The following is a 15,331-nucleotide window of genomic DNA, read 5'->3' as shown; positions in this document are numbered from 1 at the left end:
CTGCAATGCTGCCAATATATGGCCCTTGGGCTGAGTAGAGTGCACCAGTGTGTAACGAGGGGTAATTATGCATTTTATTGGAGAGTGAAACATGATCACCTTTGTGGTCTTTGGTTCTGTGTTGGTTGCAAGGCAGTGGTGACTTGGTATACCTAATTGGTTTTGCTTTGGTTTCTGTCTTGTGTGCTGATGCACAGTTACCATTGGTGTGTTCCATATGTCTTGGATAAGCTAGCTGAAATTGCATTCATTGCTATTGATGAGGGGTGGGTTGTCATTTCTGATGGAGAGTCTTTGGCTGTGAGTTGGACCAGAAGCCCAGAGTTATGGGCAATTACTTCCAGTAGCCACGTTGCTGCCAAGATGGAAAGTGTCTCGGCAGAAAATGCCTTCCAGAATTGGCTCCAGCAAGGAGGAAAAAGCCAGAGGGAAAAAAACCTCTGATTGGACTTCCGGGCGCAGTTAGAACTTCGAGGCAAGAAACAAGGATGAGGACCCAACCAACATGAAATGACTGGAGATTCCACAAGGAGCCAAGGAGAGACTGAGGCACTGGAATAGCTGGAGACAAATTATGAACTAACAGAACAATCCTAAAGATTCCTAGAGGAGCCATGGAAGTACCGGAGCACTCCAACACACCACATGATCACTGGAGTGTTGCTACGCAAGGGGAGAGTGGAAAACCCTTCCTTATATAAGTCCAGGACAGGAATTACATCAGAGGAAATTATGCCACCATGTTGCATTGGAAACGTCCTTTTGAAAGGAATGAACAAAGCACCATTTTGGAACTGGCAGTATTTTCTATCCCAGAAATCCTCTACAGAGGATTCTGGGAGGAAGAAGGAGGAGAAACTTGAAGACCCCAATGCTGTCTTCTAACATGTCCTCAAGGAGTGGGCTGCCTTCCAAGCAAGCACTGATGGGCTTCCCGCATTGAGGTAAGTCTCTTTAGGACCTGCGGTAGCCCGCTGGTACCTCCGTGGTCCTTAAAGCTCCCTCTGGAGCTCGCGTTCCACCCGCAGTAGGAAGCCGGCCACGGGCAGGGTGCAACAAGTAGGATCTCACTTTGTGTAAATATGGGCCTCTGATCACAAAGACTTTGAAGGAGTATGCTTCTAATCACATGTTCTTCAATTCTCACCACATATCGTCACTATACTTTCATAGTATAAACCATCAAACAATGTTTTAACTAAAACAAGCACCACAAGAGAGCTAGAACTACAAAACAGATTCCCCCACCCAAATGGGCCACATAATCAGAAATCTACATCAGTCCTCATGTAGATAACTGATCACAGCTGGAGACCAAAGAACAGGTCATAAGACAAAGTTCCAGCTGCTAAACATACACGCCAGGCTATTTGCATAGTGCACATACAGACAGTGCAGGAAGAACACCAGAAATAACAAACATCGGGCATTACGTTATTTTTGAGTATTTCCTGCATAATATCCATTGTAGTATGTGTAGCTGCTAAACTACTCATGTAAATCATCCACAGTTTTGGATGCCCGTTTTTTTTAGATTGTTCACTTAGTTGTCTAATTCTTTACTCACTCCTGTTTATTCAGTACTAGTGCCATGATGCCATTTGTATTGACCAATTTCCCCCAAACACAACTTTGCACATATATATAATAATTTTTAGCTAGATCCAAAATGGCTAATGAACAACAACACTTTCCCAGATGGTGATTGTTAGATCTGGGGGTCTCTAGTGGACAGAGGTAGGTACCACTGTCAAAATAGGGACCCTTACTCCTAGTCAGGGTAAGGGGAATACACTTTTTAGACAACCCCTGCTCACCCCCTTGGTAGCTTGGCACGAGCAGACAGGCTTATCAAAAGCAATGTGTAAAGTATTTGTACCAACACTCACAGTAACACAGTGAAAACACCACAAATGGACTCCATACCAGTGTAGATAAATAAAGTACTTTTACATAAACTACACAAGACCAAAACGACAAAAATCCAACATACACAGTTCAAGAATATGGTTTCAAAAGAGTTCTTAGCTTGGCGGCAAAATAATCCACATTAGCGTCGATTTTAGCCAACAGTACCTGGTGATGCAATAAAAGTTCCTAGCGGTGCTCAGGCGTCGAAAAACAAGCAACAGCATCAGTCCTGAGACCCTGGGGAGGCGATGCGACAACCCCGCTGCACGGTCAGTATGGGGAGTGAGGCGATACTTGTATGGATTCCAAGGCGTAGCTTCTCCGGTAGAAATTGACTCGCAAAGGCACGATGCGACGATCTACGCTGGCTCTGCGACGATGTTCACAGTGACAAAATGCGACCCGCTAACGAGCGGTGCGATGATCTTTCATGGCTCTGCGACGATGTTCGCAGCGACAAATGCGGTCCGCTAACGAGCGGTGAGACGATCTCACTCAGCGGCGGCAGGCTCTGCGACGATACTTGCAGCAACGGGAATCTTCCCGCTCCGAGGGCGATGCGCTCCGAAGATGAAGGCGGCGTTGATTTTGCAATGGCAACAGGGGCTGCGACGATCTTCGCGGCACCAGAAATGTTCTCGCTAAGCCGGCGGTGCGTGAAAAAGTTGCAGATCTTTTACTTCTTTTCTCTTGGTCAGCTTCCCAACAGCAGGCACAACTTCCAGAGCTTCACAATGGGATCAAGCACTCTAGGAAGGGCAGAACTCACACAGCAGAGTTCAGGGGGAAGCTGGGGTGGAGTCCTTTTGTTCCTGGGACTTCTTAACAGGAGGCCAGCTCTACTCAGGCCCTTGGAGATTCCTTCAAGCCAGGGGACACAGCACACAGCAAGGTCCTTCCCCTCTCCTTGGCAGCAAAGCAACTGCAGGTCAGCCTTACAGCAGGTCAGTCCTTCTTCTTCAGTCTTCCAGATTTCTCCTTGGCAGAGGTTCCTTCTTGATTCCAGGATGATCTAATTTTCTGTAGTCTGGGTCCCAATACTTATACCCCAAAATCCTTTGTCCTCTGAAGGCAGAGGGGCCTTGGCCTAGTCAGAACCAGTTCTGGCCAGTCCTGGAGCACTCTGTTTACTTGGTTTCCTCTTTCCTTTGAGAGAGACGGGCAAGGTCGTCAGCCGCCCAGCAGGGGATGGAGCCAGCATTGTGGAAGGCAGGCCCAGCCTTCTTCAGGCCCAGGTGCTACTCCTCCCACGCATCTACAGGGGAATTTCCCTATTCAGCCCTGGGTTGACTCATTCAGCCTCTGGGAGCCACCCCTGTCCCTGTCACTCACAAACCAGACAGTCAATTCACAAACAGGCCAAGGCACACAGAAAGGGCAGAAAAGGAAACAGCCACTTTCTAAAAGTGCTGTTTTCACACACAGGATTTAAAAAACATTTTTCCTAAAAGATGTGTTATTAAATTCTGAGTTCAGGGATACCAGACTTTAATTTTCTATCTTGCTCCTATGGGAAGATATGCAGGTTAACATTATACTCAGCATTACCCATTATAGCCTATGGGCAAGATAGCCTTTCAATAGTGAAAAACGAAAATGGCTGTAATTCACTACCAGAGCATGTCACCTACACCAATACACGCTTTACCTTTCACATACACTGCACCCTGCCCAGGGGCGTACCTAGGGCCTTCCATAGGGGTGTCCAATGTGTCCAGAAAGGGAAGGGTTAGGCCTGGCCAGTGTGGACACTGGTCAGGTCAGCATGGCAGTTAGCAACTGCACCCAGGCACTGCGGTGGCAGGCCTGTGACACCATTTTAGGGCTACTCCTGTGGGTGGCACAATCAGTGCTGCAGGCCCACTAGTAGCATTTGACTCACCAGCCCTGGCACACTCAGTGCACTTTACTAGGGGCTAACAGGTTAAACAAATATACCAATCATGGATAACCAATCAATATAACAACTTACCTAGGTAGCACTTGCACTTTCACACTGATCAGCAGTGGCAAAGTGCCCAAAGCATCTACACCAGCAAAAACGAAATCCAGCACAGCGTCAAAAATACAGGAGGTAGAGGCAAAAAGTCAGGGGAAACCACGCTAAAGATGCCAGGTCTAACAGTGATGTATCATGATGTGTGGAGTTGTTAACCAGTTAGTACAGGCGGAGGTGCTGATTAAGGATGTATGGCACCTAAATGTTTAGCAAACACCTATATTTGCAACCTTTAATGAACTTTACAGTCTTTTCAATCAAAACTAATATGACTATTTGTTTCACAGGTACGAAGGTTTACCAGAGGCAGTCATGTGTGGAGACTACTTTCAGTCTCATGACATAAACGTGGGATGCAGTTTTGAAAATCAGAAACTAACAGCGAACACTAACATGTTTGTGTGTCTTACTGGACACCATGGATCAAAGTCACACAAGCCATCATACTTCAACATTGAACTTCAAAATATAGGTATGTAATAATCATAGACTCTTAGAAAAAATCAGCATACTTTTTGATAGCCCTGGTTATGTGTGTCACAATTGCACCAGAAGCGATAACTGTGTAGATTTCTGCTACCTGAAATTATGAGTGTTTCTGGAAAGGTAATTATTGGGTCCACAAAGTCCAGACCTGATAATTCTGGGCTTGGCAACAGCAGACGTCTCTTTCATGATAGAGGGGCATAGTCTGTGGGCAGGTACAAGGCCTGTCCCCTGCCGACACTGCAGCAACACAGGCCATAACAGTGCTACCCCACACAGGCACAAGCCTACCCTAAACCCTGCTTCCCCAAACATCCTCAATTCCCACTTGCCATTCTACTGACACTTAAAGTCTGCTGTGATCCGCCTGCTCAGAAAAGGCAGAAAATATCAATGTTTTTCTCCCTGAAATCTAGGGAAACCACACAGAAAGGGATCTGGCATCTTCAGGTCTGTGTGGTTCCCATTCTTGGGATGAAACTTCTGATAGCTGTTTTTAGCTTTTGCTTTCAGAGCGGTTGTGCCGTGCTTGTGAAATCTACTGTATTAAATATACCCCACCTTCACTTCTTATTGGTCCTTGTGCTTATCACTTTACTTTTCCTCGTTTCTATTGGTTGTAGGTGTTCTATTTTCTGTTCTTCTGTGTGTGTTTCTCTTATTAGCTTTCCATTGGCATAGCACTGTGTTCATCCGCTTAGGTAGAACTTCTTTTAAGCATCCCAAGCAACAACGGGAAAACAAAATAAAAAAACTACACCCTTGCCTTAAAGTTACAGCGCTGTTCAAATGCTGTGGTCTCTGTGGAGACATTGTGAATCCAGTTCAAGTTCTGGCACGGCACTCATTAGTCCTCCCCGGAGCAACGTGCACTCACCAGTACCTGTGAGACTGAAGCAGGCACTCAGTCTAGAGATCCCTTTTGTTGCAGAGGCCAGCACTTGCAGAGACCCCACTGCTGCCATATCAAAGCTATTGTGCATGCAAGAAGAGTGAGCTGTCCCCCTCACAGCTGTGTGCCTAGCTTCGCTTGTTACTCTTCCAAGATCACTGTTATGTGCCCGAGTTAGACTCATTTAGCAACACTGCACATGTTCTAACACTGTCCTCTTTGTGCACAATAACAATATTGCTGTGACCTTTTGTACATATTCACATATGTGCCAATGTTGGATTCATTTCTCTGAAACTGCTTTGCTTATACTTCTGGCTTCGTGCAACATTATCATGATCTCTCGAACACTGAGTACAAGGCTTTACGCACGATGTACAAATGTGGTTTCATCTTTTCTATGGGGCGACAGGGCTATCTGCATATCCATAACAATGCTAATCGGCATATGCATCACAAGGCTGCTTTTTGTTATAAATAAAGAAGCATTTAACAGGGTTAGCAGAGGCGACTTGTCCGCTGACATTGAAAGGTTCTGCATGCTGAGGCTTCGCTAAGCAGCTTTCTAACATCTCCATTAGGGGGTCAGCTCGCTTTCCTGAAAGGTAATGGGGTTGGATCATCCCGTGAGGAGTTTCTTTACCTACATACACTTTAGACATACACAGAGTAGGGATTGCATAGTACAACTACTCCTGATTACTACCTTGTATTATATGCCCTCATAGATACACTGTCGTACCACCATGGCGGAACTGTATCTGCTATTTACTCTTTTAGTGCTTGTAATCACTTTCATCTGCTTCTGTCTACTGATTATCGCAGGGCATGTATTCTATACAAGAATAACATAGGTTCAATAAATATATTGAAAACGTCCCATTGTGTATTCTATGTATATTTCTCTGAGAGCAAGAGTGCACGAGTGACTAGGCGAAAAGGTTCTAGATCTGTTACCATGATCCCTGAGGGGTCAGGCCTGTCATGTTCAGTGGTTGTAAGAAACCAATTTGCTCCCTGTTTACGTTAGAGGGGCTTATGGTGGCACTGTGAACTAGCTGGTCTTTAAGCCAACATATACTCTGGGGGTGCATGGAATCAGTTAAAGCACCTCACCCAAAATTTGTTGTCCACAAATGTGCAGATCCTACAGATTAATGGAACTACACAACACCACACCGATGCTGTGGGGATCTTTATTTGTGGGAATGGCTGTGGTCTTTAATATGGCTCCGCCCCAGCATCCAAACTGACTCATTTTACCCTGATGATATACGGTTTGACATTTATGTCTGCTTTTACCAACCTTCTTTTCCAAAATGCTTGTTTCTAAATTGTTTAAACCCACCCCCTCCGACATCCGCATTAACAGCTTGGATGTTTTTCCATTTTCATTCTTTTTTTCCACGGTCAGCGATATTCGGGTTGTTCTCATGCAGGCTCTCTGGCCACGTTTGTTTGCGTCAGTTTTTGGGAATGTGGAGCGGATAACCCCTGGTTTGTTTACATTTCACTTGCTGTCCATGTTGTCACAAACATTCTTGTGAGGTCACATGCAGGAGACTGTCCTGCAGATTCCTATCTTTGGGGCAATCTCCTCCATGTTACCTCACAATAAAGAAGCCAGGGTGTAAACGGAGAAGCTGACTTTTATGTTTAGAGAGCAAGATATCCATCCCTGACTTACCTATTAACCCCTTCAGTGCCCATGACGAGATAGTCTCGTCATGGAGCGCGGTTGCGCTGTGCCCATGACGAGACTATCTCGTCATGAACCCCGCCCGCTAATGAAACGCCCGGCACAGGGCGTGGAAAGGGCGGGGCACTGAAGAGGTTAATAATTTCGGGGCGGGGGGGATGACCATTCATGTGGAAAGATGGTGTTGTTGCTGTCATTGAGAAGCCCGCTAACCACTGGTAAAAACCGTGCTCCCACTCATGTGGTTTATTTAGAATATTTACAAACCAGCACACGCCATCAATGTTCTACTTTAGGTGTTTACAACCTGCTTTTTGACTTAAATCCAGTACAGAAAGGACACCACATTGGATTAATGATTTGTTTAAAAGTCTCAATATTCCAATCTACTGGCAACCCATGGTTGAATACATAAACACATCGCACTAGTTGAAAGCATTTTGCAAAAGCGCTTCTCTTTTGCGGAGGGAGAGCTTGACCATGTGATGTGCAATAATTATGGAACGCTTGAAATTCGAGCAGGAGATAATAAAGCTTTTCGTTTGTAATACACAAGTTTTTTTTTTACTTGTACATTAGCAAATTTGTATTACAGTAGATCCTACAATTATGGTGTTGTGGCGGCACCAGTTATTTACAACAAACACTATTGTTGGCACAGTGTCTGGGAAATGCACAAGATCGCTTTTATAGGGCAAAACAATTACCCGCCAGTTGTTCTTGTTAAGATGAACTGTGATGTAAAGAGAACCTTTCTCCAAACATGGTGCTCATCATATAAGAACGGTCTGGGTAGATGTTTCATATTGTGCCTGGCTGCAATTTTTGTGAGTTTTAATGTTGGATAACTTCACAGTTTGCAAACAGAATCACTCCTTTTGCCTTGTTTTGCTTGCACAAGTCTCCAGGCAGGCTTGTGAAAAAAATATACGTGCAAAAGTCAGGATTGAATGCTATTACTGCTCCTTCTGTAGTGTGCATAGATAGAAAAAAACTGGGCTCAAAACATTGATGCCCTTTTTAGGTCGAGCTGCCTAGGCGGTGCGCATGTGCTGTCCGCAAGACCTGCTGTAAGTAACACACAGAGTGTAATGTTACCTGCTATTTACCATTGGATCGCTCCTCCGTCGCTCTTTGCTGCCTCGTAAGTTGTTCAGGCAGCCGATACCTCACTTCCGGTCAAAACTAAGGAACACTGCCACAGCACAGTCTCCTTACGCTTACTTTTTTCATCTGTGCTTGTACTGAACTTTTTCTTATTAAAGGTTACAGCAGTCATTGCTTCTGCCCTTTTTTGGGTGTGTGCGTGTTTCGTGTGATTTCCAGGAAGCCATGTTTGGCAGCAGCTACAATATAATGAAGTTGATTCAGTTCACCTGCCAGCCCGTTTATCCCTAAATGTGACACTTACGACGGGGGCCCGGCCTCTGTACCACGACCTAAGTGGATTAGTGTCAGCAGGCTGCCTGCACTACAGTGCAGACCTGCACTGAGCAGCCAAAATTAATTTCAGAACATCACAGGCCAGCACAAGTAAATGACTCGACACTCAAGTTGACTTCTTGACTGCTGCCCACAGCTGAACCAGTTTAGGGGGAGTGAGTCGTCGCGGTGGGCTTCCCTGTGATCACGCTGGTCGCTACAGGCAGTGAAGGTGAGGTCTAGGTATGGCGTGGATGTTGGGTCTGCATGGAACAAGGGTGTCCAGAGGCTATAGGGAAATCCAGTGATTTGCAACAGCTGTGTGTATCAAGGAGATGCCTTTCATCTGACCAATTGTCAGCATTACTGGCTTGGAGGTGCCACTGACCTGCTGCAAATTTTCCTGCTGAGCACATAACTAAATACATCCCCTGCTCCTCCCTACTACCACACTGACTGTGGTGATTGGCAATCAGTACCAGGCACAAAATCAATGCATCTGTACTCTGCCCGATAGTGTTACTGGTAAAAACCAGCATTCTCAACTGTTACTGTTTAGCACATTCCAATAGTGCTTTCTGCCAACAAATCCTGCAAAAACAGACTGCTTTTAATAATTTTCCCATCATGTGCTTGTCTGACAACCCGACGCCTTTAAATGAACAAAAAAGCGTCCACGCACTGCAGAGAGTAGACTGGGCTGCTATCTGTTACTATTGTGTACAGTTGATTCTCTGCTTCCTTCTCCTTTTTTGGTTTCACCTGTACAATGCTTGTGCTGTGCTTTTGAAATCTATTGTTAATATAAATCCTAAAAGGGACTTACAACACACCCCCTTGCTTTTCATTGGTTCCTGTGCTTGCCTCCTACGTTTCCTCTATTTCTATTGGTTGCAACATACTATTTCCTGCTGTTCCTTGTGTTTTTGTCTTATCAGTCTCCAGGGCCAAAGTACTGTATTAATCTGCTTTCTGTGACTTTTTTTAAGCTTTTGCCTTCAAAGCGCTTGCCCTGTGCTTTTTTCCAAGTGAATGGCTGGCTCTCTACAATTTGTCTCTGTCCCTCATTCTTGCTCCCCCACCCTTTTTCCTTCCTCCCATGCACCACGTCAATGACAACCAATCTCAACACATCCCCGTCTCGGCTCTTGTGAGACTGCTACATTATTAGTATTTGGCACACTTTTGCTCCATTTGTATACCATCGTAATGTGACTTCCACATAAGAATATTGTTCATGTAAATCTGTAAATATCCATATACATATGCAACATTTTGTAAATAGGCTAAACAGATATTTAATATGTTTTAAATTGTCACCAATCATCATGCATTGAGGCACTTTCACCCTGCACTCAGACACTTATCAACCTTCATTCATCACCACTCACCCTGCACAGAGAGCACTTTCACCATTTTCCCTGCACTCATACACTGCTCACATGCCTCTTAACATATTTTAAATCGAATCAATAAGGCTAGACTATTCCCATTGGAGCAGGGTCACAACTGATTTGCGTATAGCTGGGTCCAAATTGAGGTAGCATGGTGTGCAAAATACCAATGGATTCAGATGTGGCCTGAGTATTTACCAGTGGTTGAGATTAACTTAAGCATTCCATCCATCACTTTTTGTATACTTTAAACTTTCTAAAAGTACTATTTTCAAAATTGTAATTTATAATCTGACTTTACCATTAAAGAGGGCTTCAAATTACAATTTCACATGCACTAAACTTAGAATGTTTGCCTGTTCCCAAACAAAAATGAACACTTATTAAATGTAATAAGGCAATCCAATATTATTCTATGGGAGAGTTAGGCTTCACATTAGTGAAAAACAAATTTAGGAGTTTTTCACCACCAGGACTTGTAAAACTTTAAAGTACATGTCCAACCTTTTAATTACAATCCACCCTGCCCTATGGGCTACCTAGAGCCTACCTAATGCGGGACTTATATGCAAAGAAAGGGGAGTTCAAGGCTTGGCAAGGGAGTTAGAGTGGCAAGTCAAATTAGCAGTTCAAAACTGCATGCAGACTGCAATGGGCTACTTAATGGGTGACACAATAAGTGCTGCGGGTCTACTAGCAGCATTTCATTTACAGGTCCTGAGTATATATTATACCACTTTACTGGGGACGTTTGGTAACTTAAATATGGCAATCAGGTTGATGCCACTATAAGAATGTTTTAGGGAGTGAGCACAAGCAATTTGGCACTGGTTAGCAGTGGTAAAGTGCACAGAGGCCTACGGCCAACAAAATGAATACTTAAAATAGGAGGATGAAGGCAAAAAATTTGAGGGGAGACCAAGTAGTCTTTAGCATAGATATGAATTAAGCACAGGTGCAGATTACATTCCCCACACATTCAAATGCGCAATCAGTCTGCTTGTTCTTACAACTGTTGTTGTCCGCAGACACCAGGGTCAGTCTGGGACAGAAAATAGGCCCTGGCACCAAAAGAAAAGTGGCCCCCATTAACAAATTAGAAAGCTAAAAAGTGGCACATGGTGGCAAACTGGAACAGTTTTGAAGTAGTAAAGATATGCTGTATAAGTGTTTTGCAAGATTGAGTCTACTGCAGGCAGTGTGTGTTATATTATCAAAGAAATCAACAGTAAAAACTGGCCCTACAGAGCAAAAAAGAAAAGCCCATACACAACCAAAAAGAAACGGCCCACAAACTGATTTGTCAGACCAGCCCTGCCTGATTGCCGTAAAGGCCAGCACATCCCTGGCAGAAACAGTCTCAAGTCCACACACTCGAGTCAGAGCATTGCAGGTTGTCCTTTCCATCCACAGGTAAAGGCCATCAGTACTCCACATGTTGATTCTGCAGTGGTCAAGTAGCAAATTGGGTAGAAGCTGCATCTTCGGCATGGCCAGCTTCTCTTCAGAAAAGGGTAAATGGCCGAATGTACCTCCCTGGCTCTTGCATAGTAATCATGGTGCTTTTGGCAGTTGTGGTCCTCCATCAGCTGATTGCAGGCAAGTTCTAGAGAAAGCAGTTGCAGCTCCCATGGTGCAGCTGATCAGTGGGTGTGCGTTCCTCACATTCCCTCAGCAGTGTTGCAGGTTTCCATGCCATCGGCATCAGAACCCAAGCTTCACCCAGAGCAACTGCCAGGGTGACACACAGTGTGTGTAAGTTGATCAGTCTTTTGAGCTTGGTTCTCAATAAGAATTATAGAGACCGGAAGATTCACTCATACCACGAGTCACATCTGGCTTCACGCTCTCAGGTTGTACTCTTTCTCTGGATATTCTGTACACCAGTCATGTGCTGTGCTGCTCCCCCTGAACAGTCTACCCTCCCCAGGGCAGGGCAGACTGCTTTCCTCTCTTAGCAAGCAGGCTGCTTCTAGGCACTAGACAGACCCTAAGCTCCTAAAGCAGAAAATAAAACTTCAGGTGATGTCCCCTCATGTCTGGCAGGTTGGCCGTTAGGCAGACAACAGCCTTGGTATCACAGCTGTTCTATGAGTACTTTACAGAGCACTCCCTTTCTTGGCCCTGATGAACCTGGAACTGGAACAAAGTGGGTGGTTTGGATCCCACTTGTATATACATATACCAGACAGAGATCCACTGTCTCAACTTTGAGAACTAGTCTGGTTTGGATCTCTTTTCAAGTGCCATTCTCAGGCACAGCCTTTGTAGAGAGTGATGTTTTTCAGAGCAGGTTGCACTTGTGATAACTCCAGGCAGGGCCATCCAAAACATGGGGAAAATGCAGTGTGAGTTTTCGGCACCTAGCTATCATCAGCTTTTCTGAAGCAGTAGTCATGGACAGTCAAAGGTGAAGACCTGACCTAGAAACATCCCTGCCTAGGCAAATAAACAGCTTTCCCACCGCTGACCCCCCCCACCAACCAAATCAGCAACCACTTGTTGACAAAGGCTTCATGGAAGACAAACCTATTTTCACTCCTTCCAGATAACTTCTCCAGTGAATGCAACACCTGCCATGTTGCTGGTGTTCTGTGTAACTGTCCCAGTGACCATCTCTCAAAGTGATGAATTTGAGTGCAGATTCAGGTGAGTAAAATTATTGGTCCATTTGATTTTCTAGTAGGGTTCTCTTTTTGGCCAGAATGATAGACCATCTTCACATGTTGCTGTATCTCATGTGCTACGATTTTGGGGAAGTTTAATATTTTGTTAGCTCCCAAAATACAAGGGATGTCTAGCCTATGTGTATGCACTCACTGCTAGAGGAGCAGGCTTTACTGGTATTATCTTCTCTGATAATGAGGTATTCCGATTACCTCCATGTGCTTTTTGTGGTGATATGCCTTTGGCTTTCACTTCATGGGGAGGCCACTTGAGCCATTCTTGGGTTAGTTTACGCATTAGTGGTTTTCTACTGCTGTTGGCCCTTAGTGCCCTGTTTGGTGCTGGGGTTTTAGTTGCTCCTTAAAGTGCCCTACTTTTTCACAAGTCTTTTTCATGGAACTGATTTATTTGTAATATTTGAGGAAAGTCACTAGGTCTTTTGTGCTTGTGATTTTAGGCTCCCTTCTGTCTATAGCTTAAGTTGCAATTCTGTGCTCGATTTGGTTGTCAGGAGCACATGTGTGGCAGATGTGTTCTTCAGGATTATTGTCTTTTTAATGGACAGCAGATATGTTCCAGGCCAATCCTGATTTTCAACATGATCAATGTTATATATGTGATCAAAGTGTTCATGTGTTGAAGTTGTATAGCTTGAGGAAGTGTCAGTAATCATGTTGGGATTTAGTTCAGATTTGATCTCCACTGTGTGGGGCTGCCCACAATCTCCCTCTTCAGAAACTCAGACTGTCTGTTTCACACAGTGTGCTGTGTTTTGTTTCCTCCTGCACCTGCTTTGCTGTCTTCATAGGTATGTTAATCATGGTTGTGATCTGAAGACATGAATGCAGGACAAGGTTTCAGGTTTCTTGGGGCCATAGTGTCATCTTTGCTTTTTAGATATGTGTGTGTGTGTGTGTGTGTGTATGTATTTTATGTTAGGACCAATGCCTACTGTGCCCTCTGTTCAATTGGAAACTCAGCGATGAGTGGATAAGAATTGATGGTAATAAAAATGTTTTATCCTTGTATTGTCATAATGCAGTGGGTGTGTTGTACCCATTGCATACCGTCATGTCTTGCAGTGATGTTTAAATGCATATTGACATTATGGTGAGATTTGTTTGCATTGTGGGAATGTGTGTGTAATGTCTTTGGCATTCACTAAAAGAAACAACAAGACACAGGGATGAACATGAATTAACATTATTCTAAATTGACATCAAATGAGCTAGCTACCAACTTAAACCACCACCTCTCAAGTAAGCGGCTAGTCTCTATCTAACTACACTCAAAGCATAACACACTAACACATAATACGCATTCTAAAGTCTAGCTAGAACATTTCATATACTGAAGTTCTATTCCTACCATTATACAAATGAATGACATTGTAAAGACACCACATTGACTTTCCGTTTCTGAAATTAAACGAAACAACAGTGCTGGTGCGGAAATGTTTTAATTGAATTAGTTCAACCCAAAATGTACAAGAGTGGATTCCAAATATGCGCTGTTTTCTTGTACATGCAAATGGATCTTTGCCACTATTTTAGAATGGAGCATAAATTGAAAAACATCTCAATAAACATCATTAATGTATTTATTTAGTTCAGTCAATGATGAGAGTTGTGGATCAGTTCGAAAACCTTTATATATTGATAAGAGTTTAGTTTATCGTTCTTTGTCTCTTTATTCAAATTAGTCAATCAGATAAATCCGTTTACAGAAATAACAAGAAAATTGCAGCCTGCTCCATAAAGGAAATTAAGTCCCTCTTCTACTCTTGCGGATCCTAACCTACTAGAACCCATAACGAATCCTTTTGTAAAAGAGCAATATTTAAAGGAGCATTGAAATCGAATCGGATTGAAGTCAAACTCCTCATGAAGTGTAGTTCTAGTAACTCGGCTGAGTCTTTTCTCTCTAACAGCATCAGTAAGCAGTTTCAGTAACAACTGTTCAAATTAAGATAAGAAAATAGTCACAGCACTAGCCATAACCGTTGAAGAAAAATAGACACCTACGAAATAGTTGGCAACATAAATCACCATCAGCAGCAGCTCACAGTGAATAGGGCAAAGTTGCTAAGGAAAAATAAAGATGGTCACAGAAGAATAGCCTGGACTAGTCAGGGTAGCACTCTCCTACATCTAACTAGGAACACATATATTATAAACACAAAAACACATGTAACAATCCATGCTGATGTTAGGTCATCTTAAGCCTATGAGGAAGGATTGTTCAATAGTATGCTAGTTCTTCCTTAATTTCCATGGTTAATGTATGAAGATGGCAAGGTGCTATCTACAAGTGTCAGCTTAGTTGCTAAACATTCATGTGCGTTAGATTCCCTCTGAGTTCCCACGAGAACCCAGTATTCACTGCGTAACAATGAACTATTCTAAAGCAGAAACATTCCAGTTGCAACGTACAAAATTAAGTCATTTGATTCACGTCTTCATGCAAGCATTATTGTTTAATACATTAGTCAGTGTTCAGCACTGTGAATATGTGGCAGCTAGAATCTTAACTAAATAAGAGGCGAACTTGTAGCTTAGGAAAAGAAGAAATACAATTTAGAGTTAGCACATTCTACAGAGATGAGATGTTTAAGCAAGTCGTGTAAATCATTTATCAATATAATATTGCACAGTTCAGCATCGTCCAAAAAGCATTTATTTATTAAAGAAGAAATTTTATTGAAAGATAGAAAGATGAAAGATAGATGAGGCCCAGTCTGACCGACCAATCCCCCCATCTGATGTTTATCTTAATCATTACACAAATTCATTTTCCATGTGATTTGTTTCAGAGTGCACATTCATCATCAGCTGAGTCTTGTTTCTTTCTTTTCAGACGTC

General features: G+C 43.5%; 1 protein-coding gene across 4 annotated transcripts in view; it reads left to right on the top strand.

The window, feature by feature from the left end:
* Positions 1-15,331, top strand: part of IL13RA2 (interleukin 13 receptor subunit alpha 2) — a 638,692-nt gene that overhangs the window by 318,226 nt on the left and 305,135 nt on the right. For all 4 annotated transcript variants that reach the window (XM_085607852.1, XM_085607854.1, XM_085607855.1 and 1 more), the window contains exon 6: positions 4,198-4,382. In XM_085607852.1, coding sequence (XP_085463978.1) covers positions 4,198-4,382 — 185 coding nt within the window. The remainder of the gene's footprint in view (positions 1-4,197; positions 4,383-15,331) is intronic.

Source organism: Triturus cristatus, chromosome 5_2, assembly GCF_964204655.1.
Source record: "Triturus cristatus chromosome 5_2, aTriCri1.1, whole genome shotgun sequence".
Lineage (NCBI taxonomy): Eukaryota > Metazoa > Chordata > Amphibia > Caudata > Salamandridae > Triturus > Triturus cristatus.
This window is presented reverse-complemented; position numbering and strand designations above follow the sequence as displayed.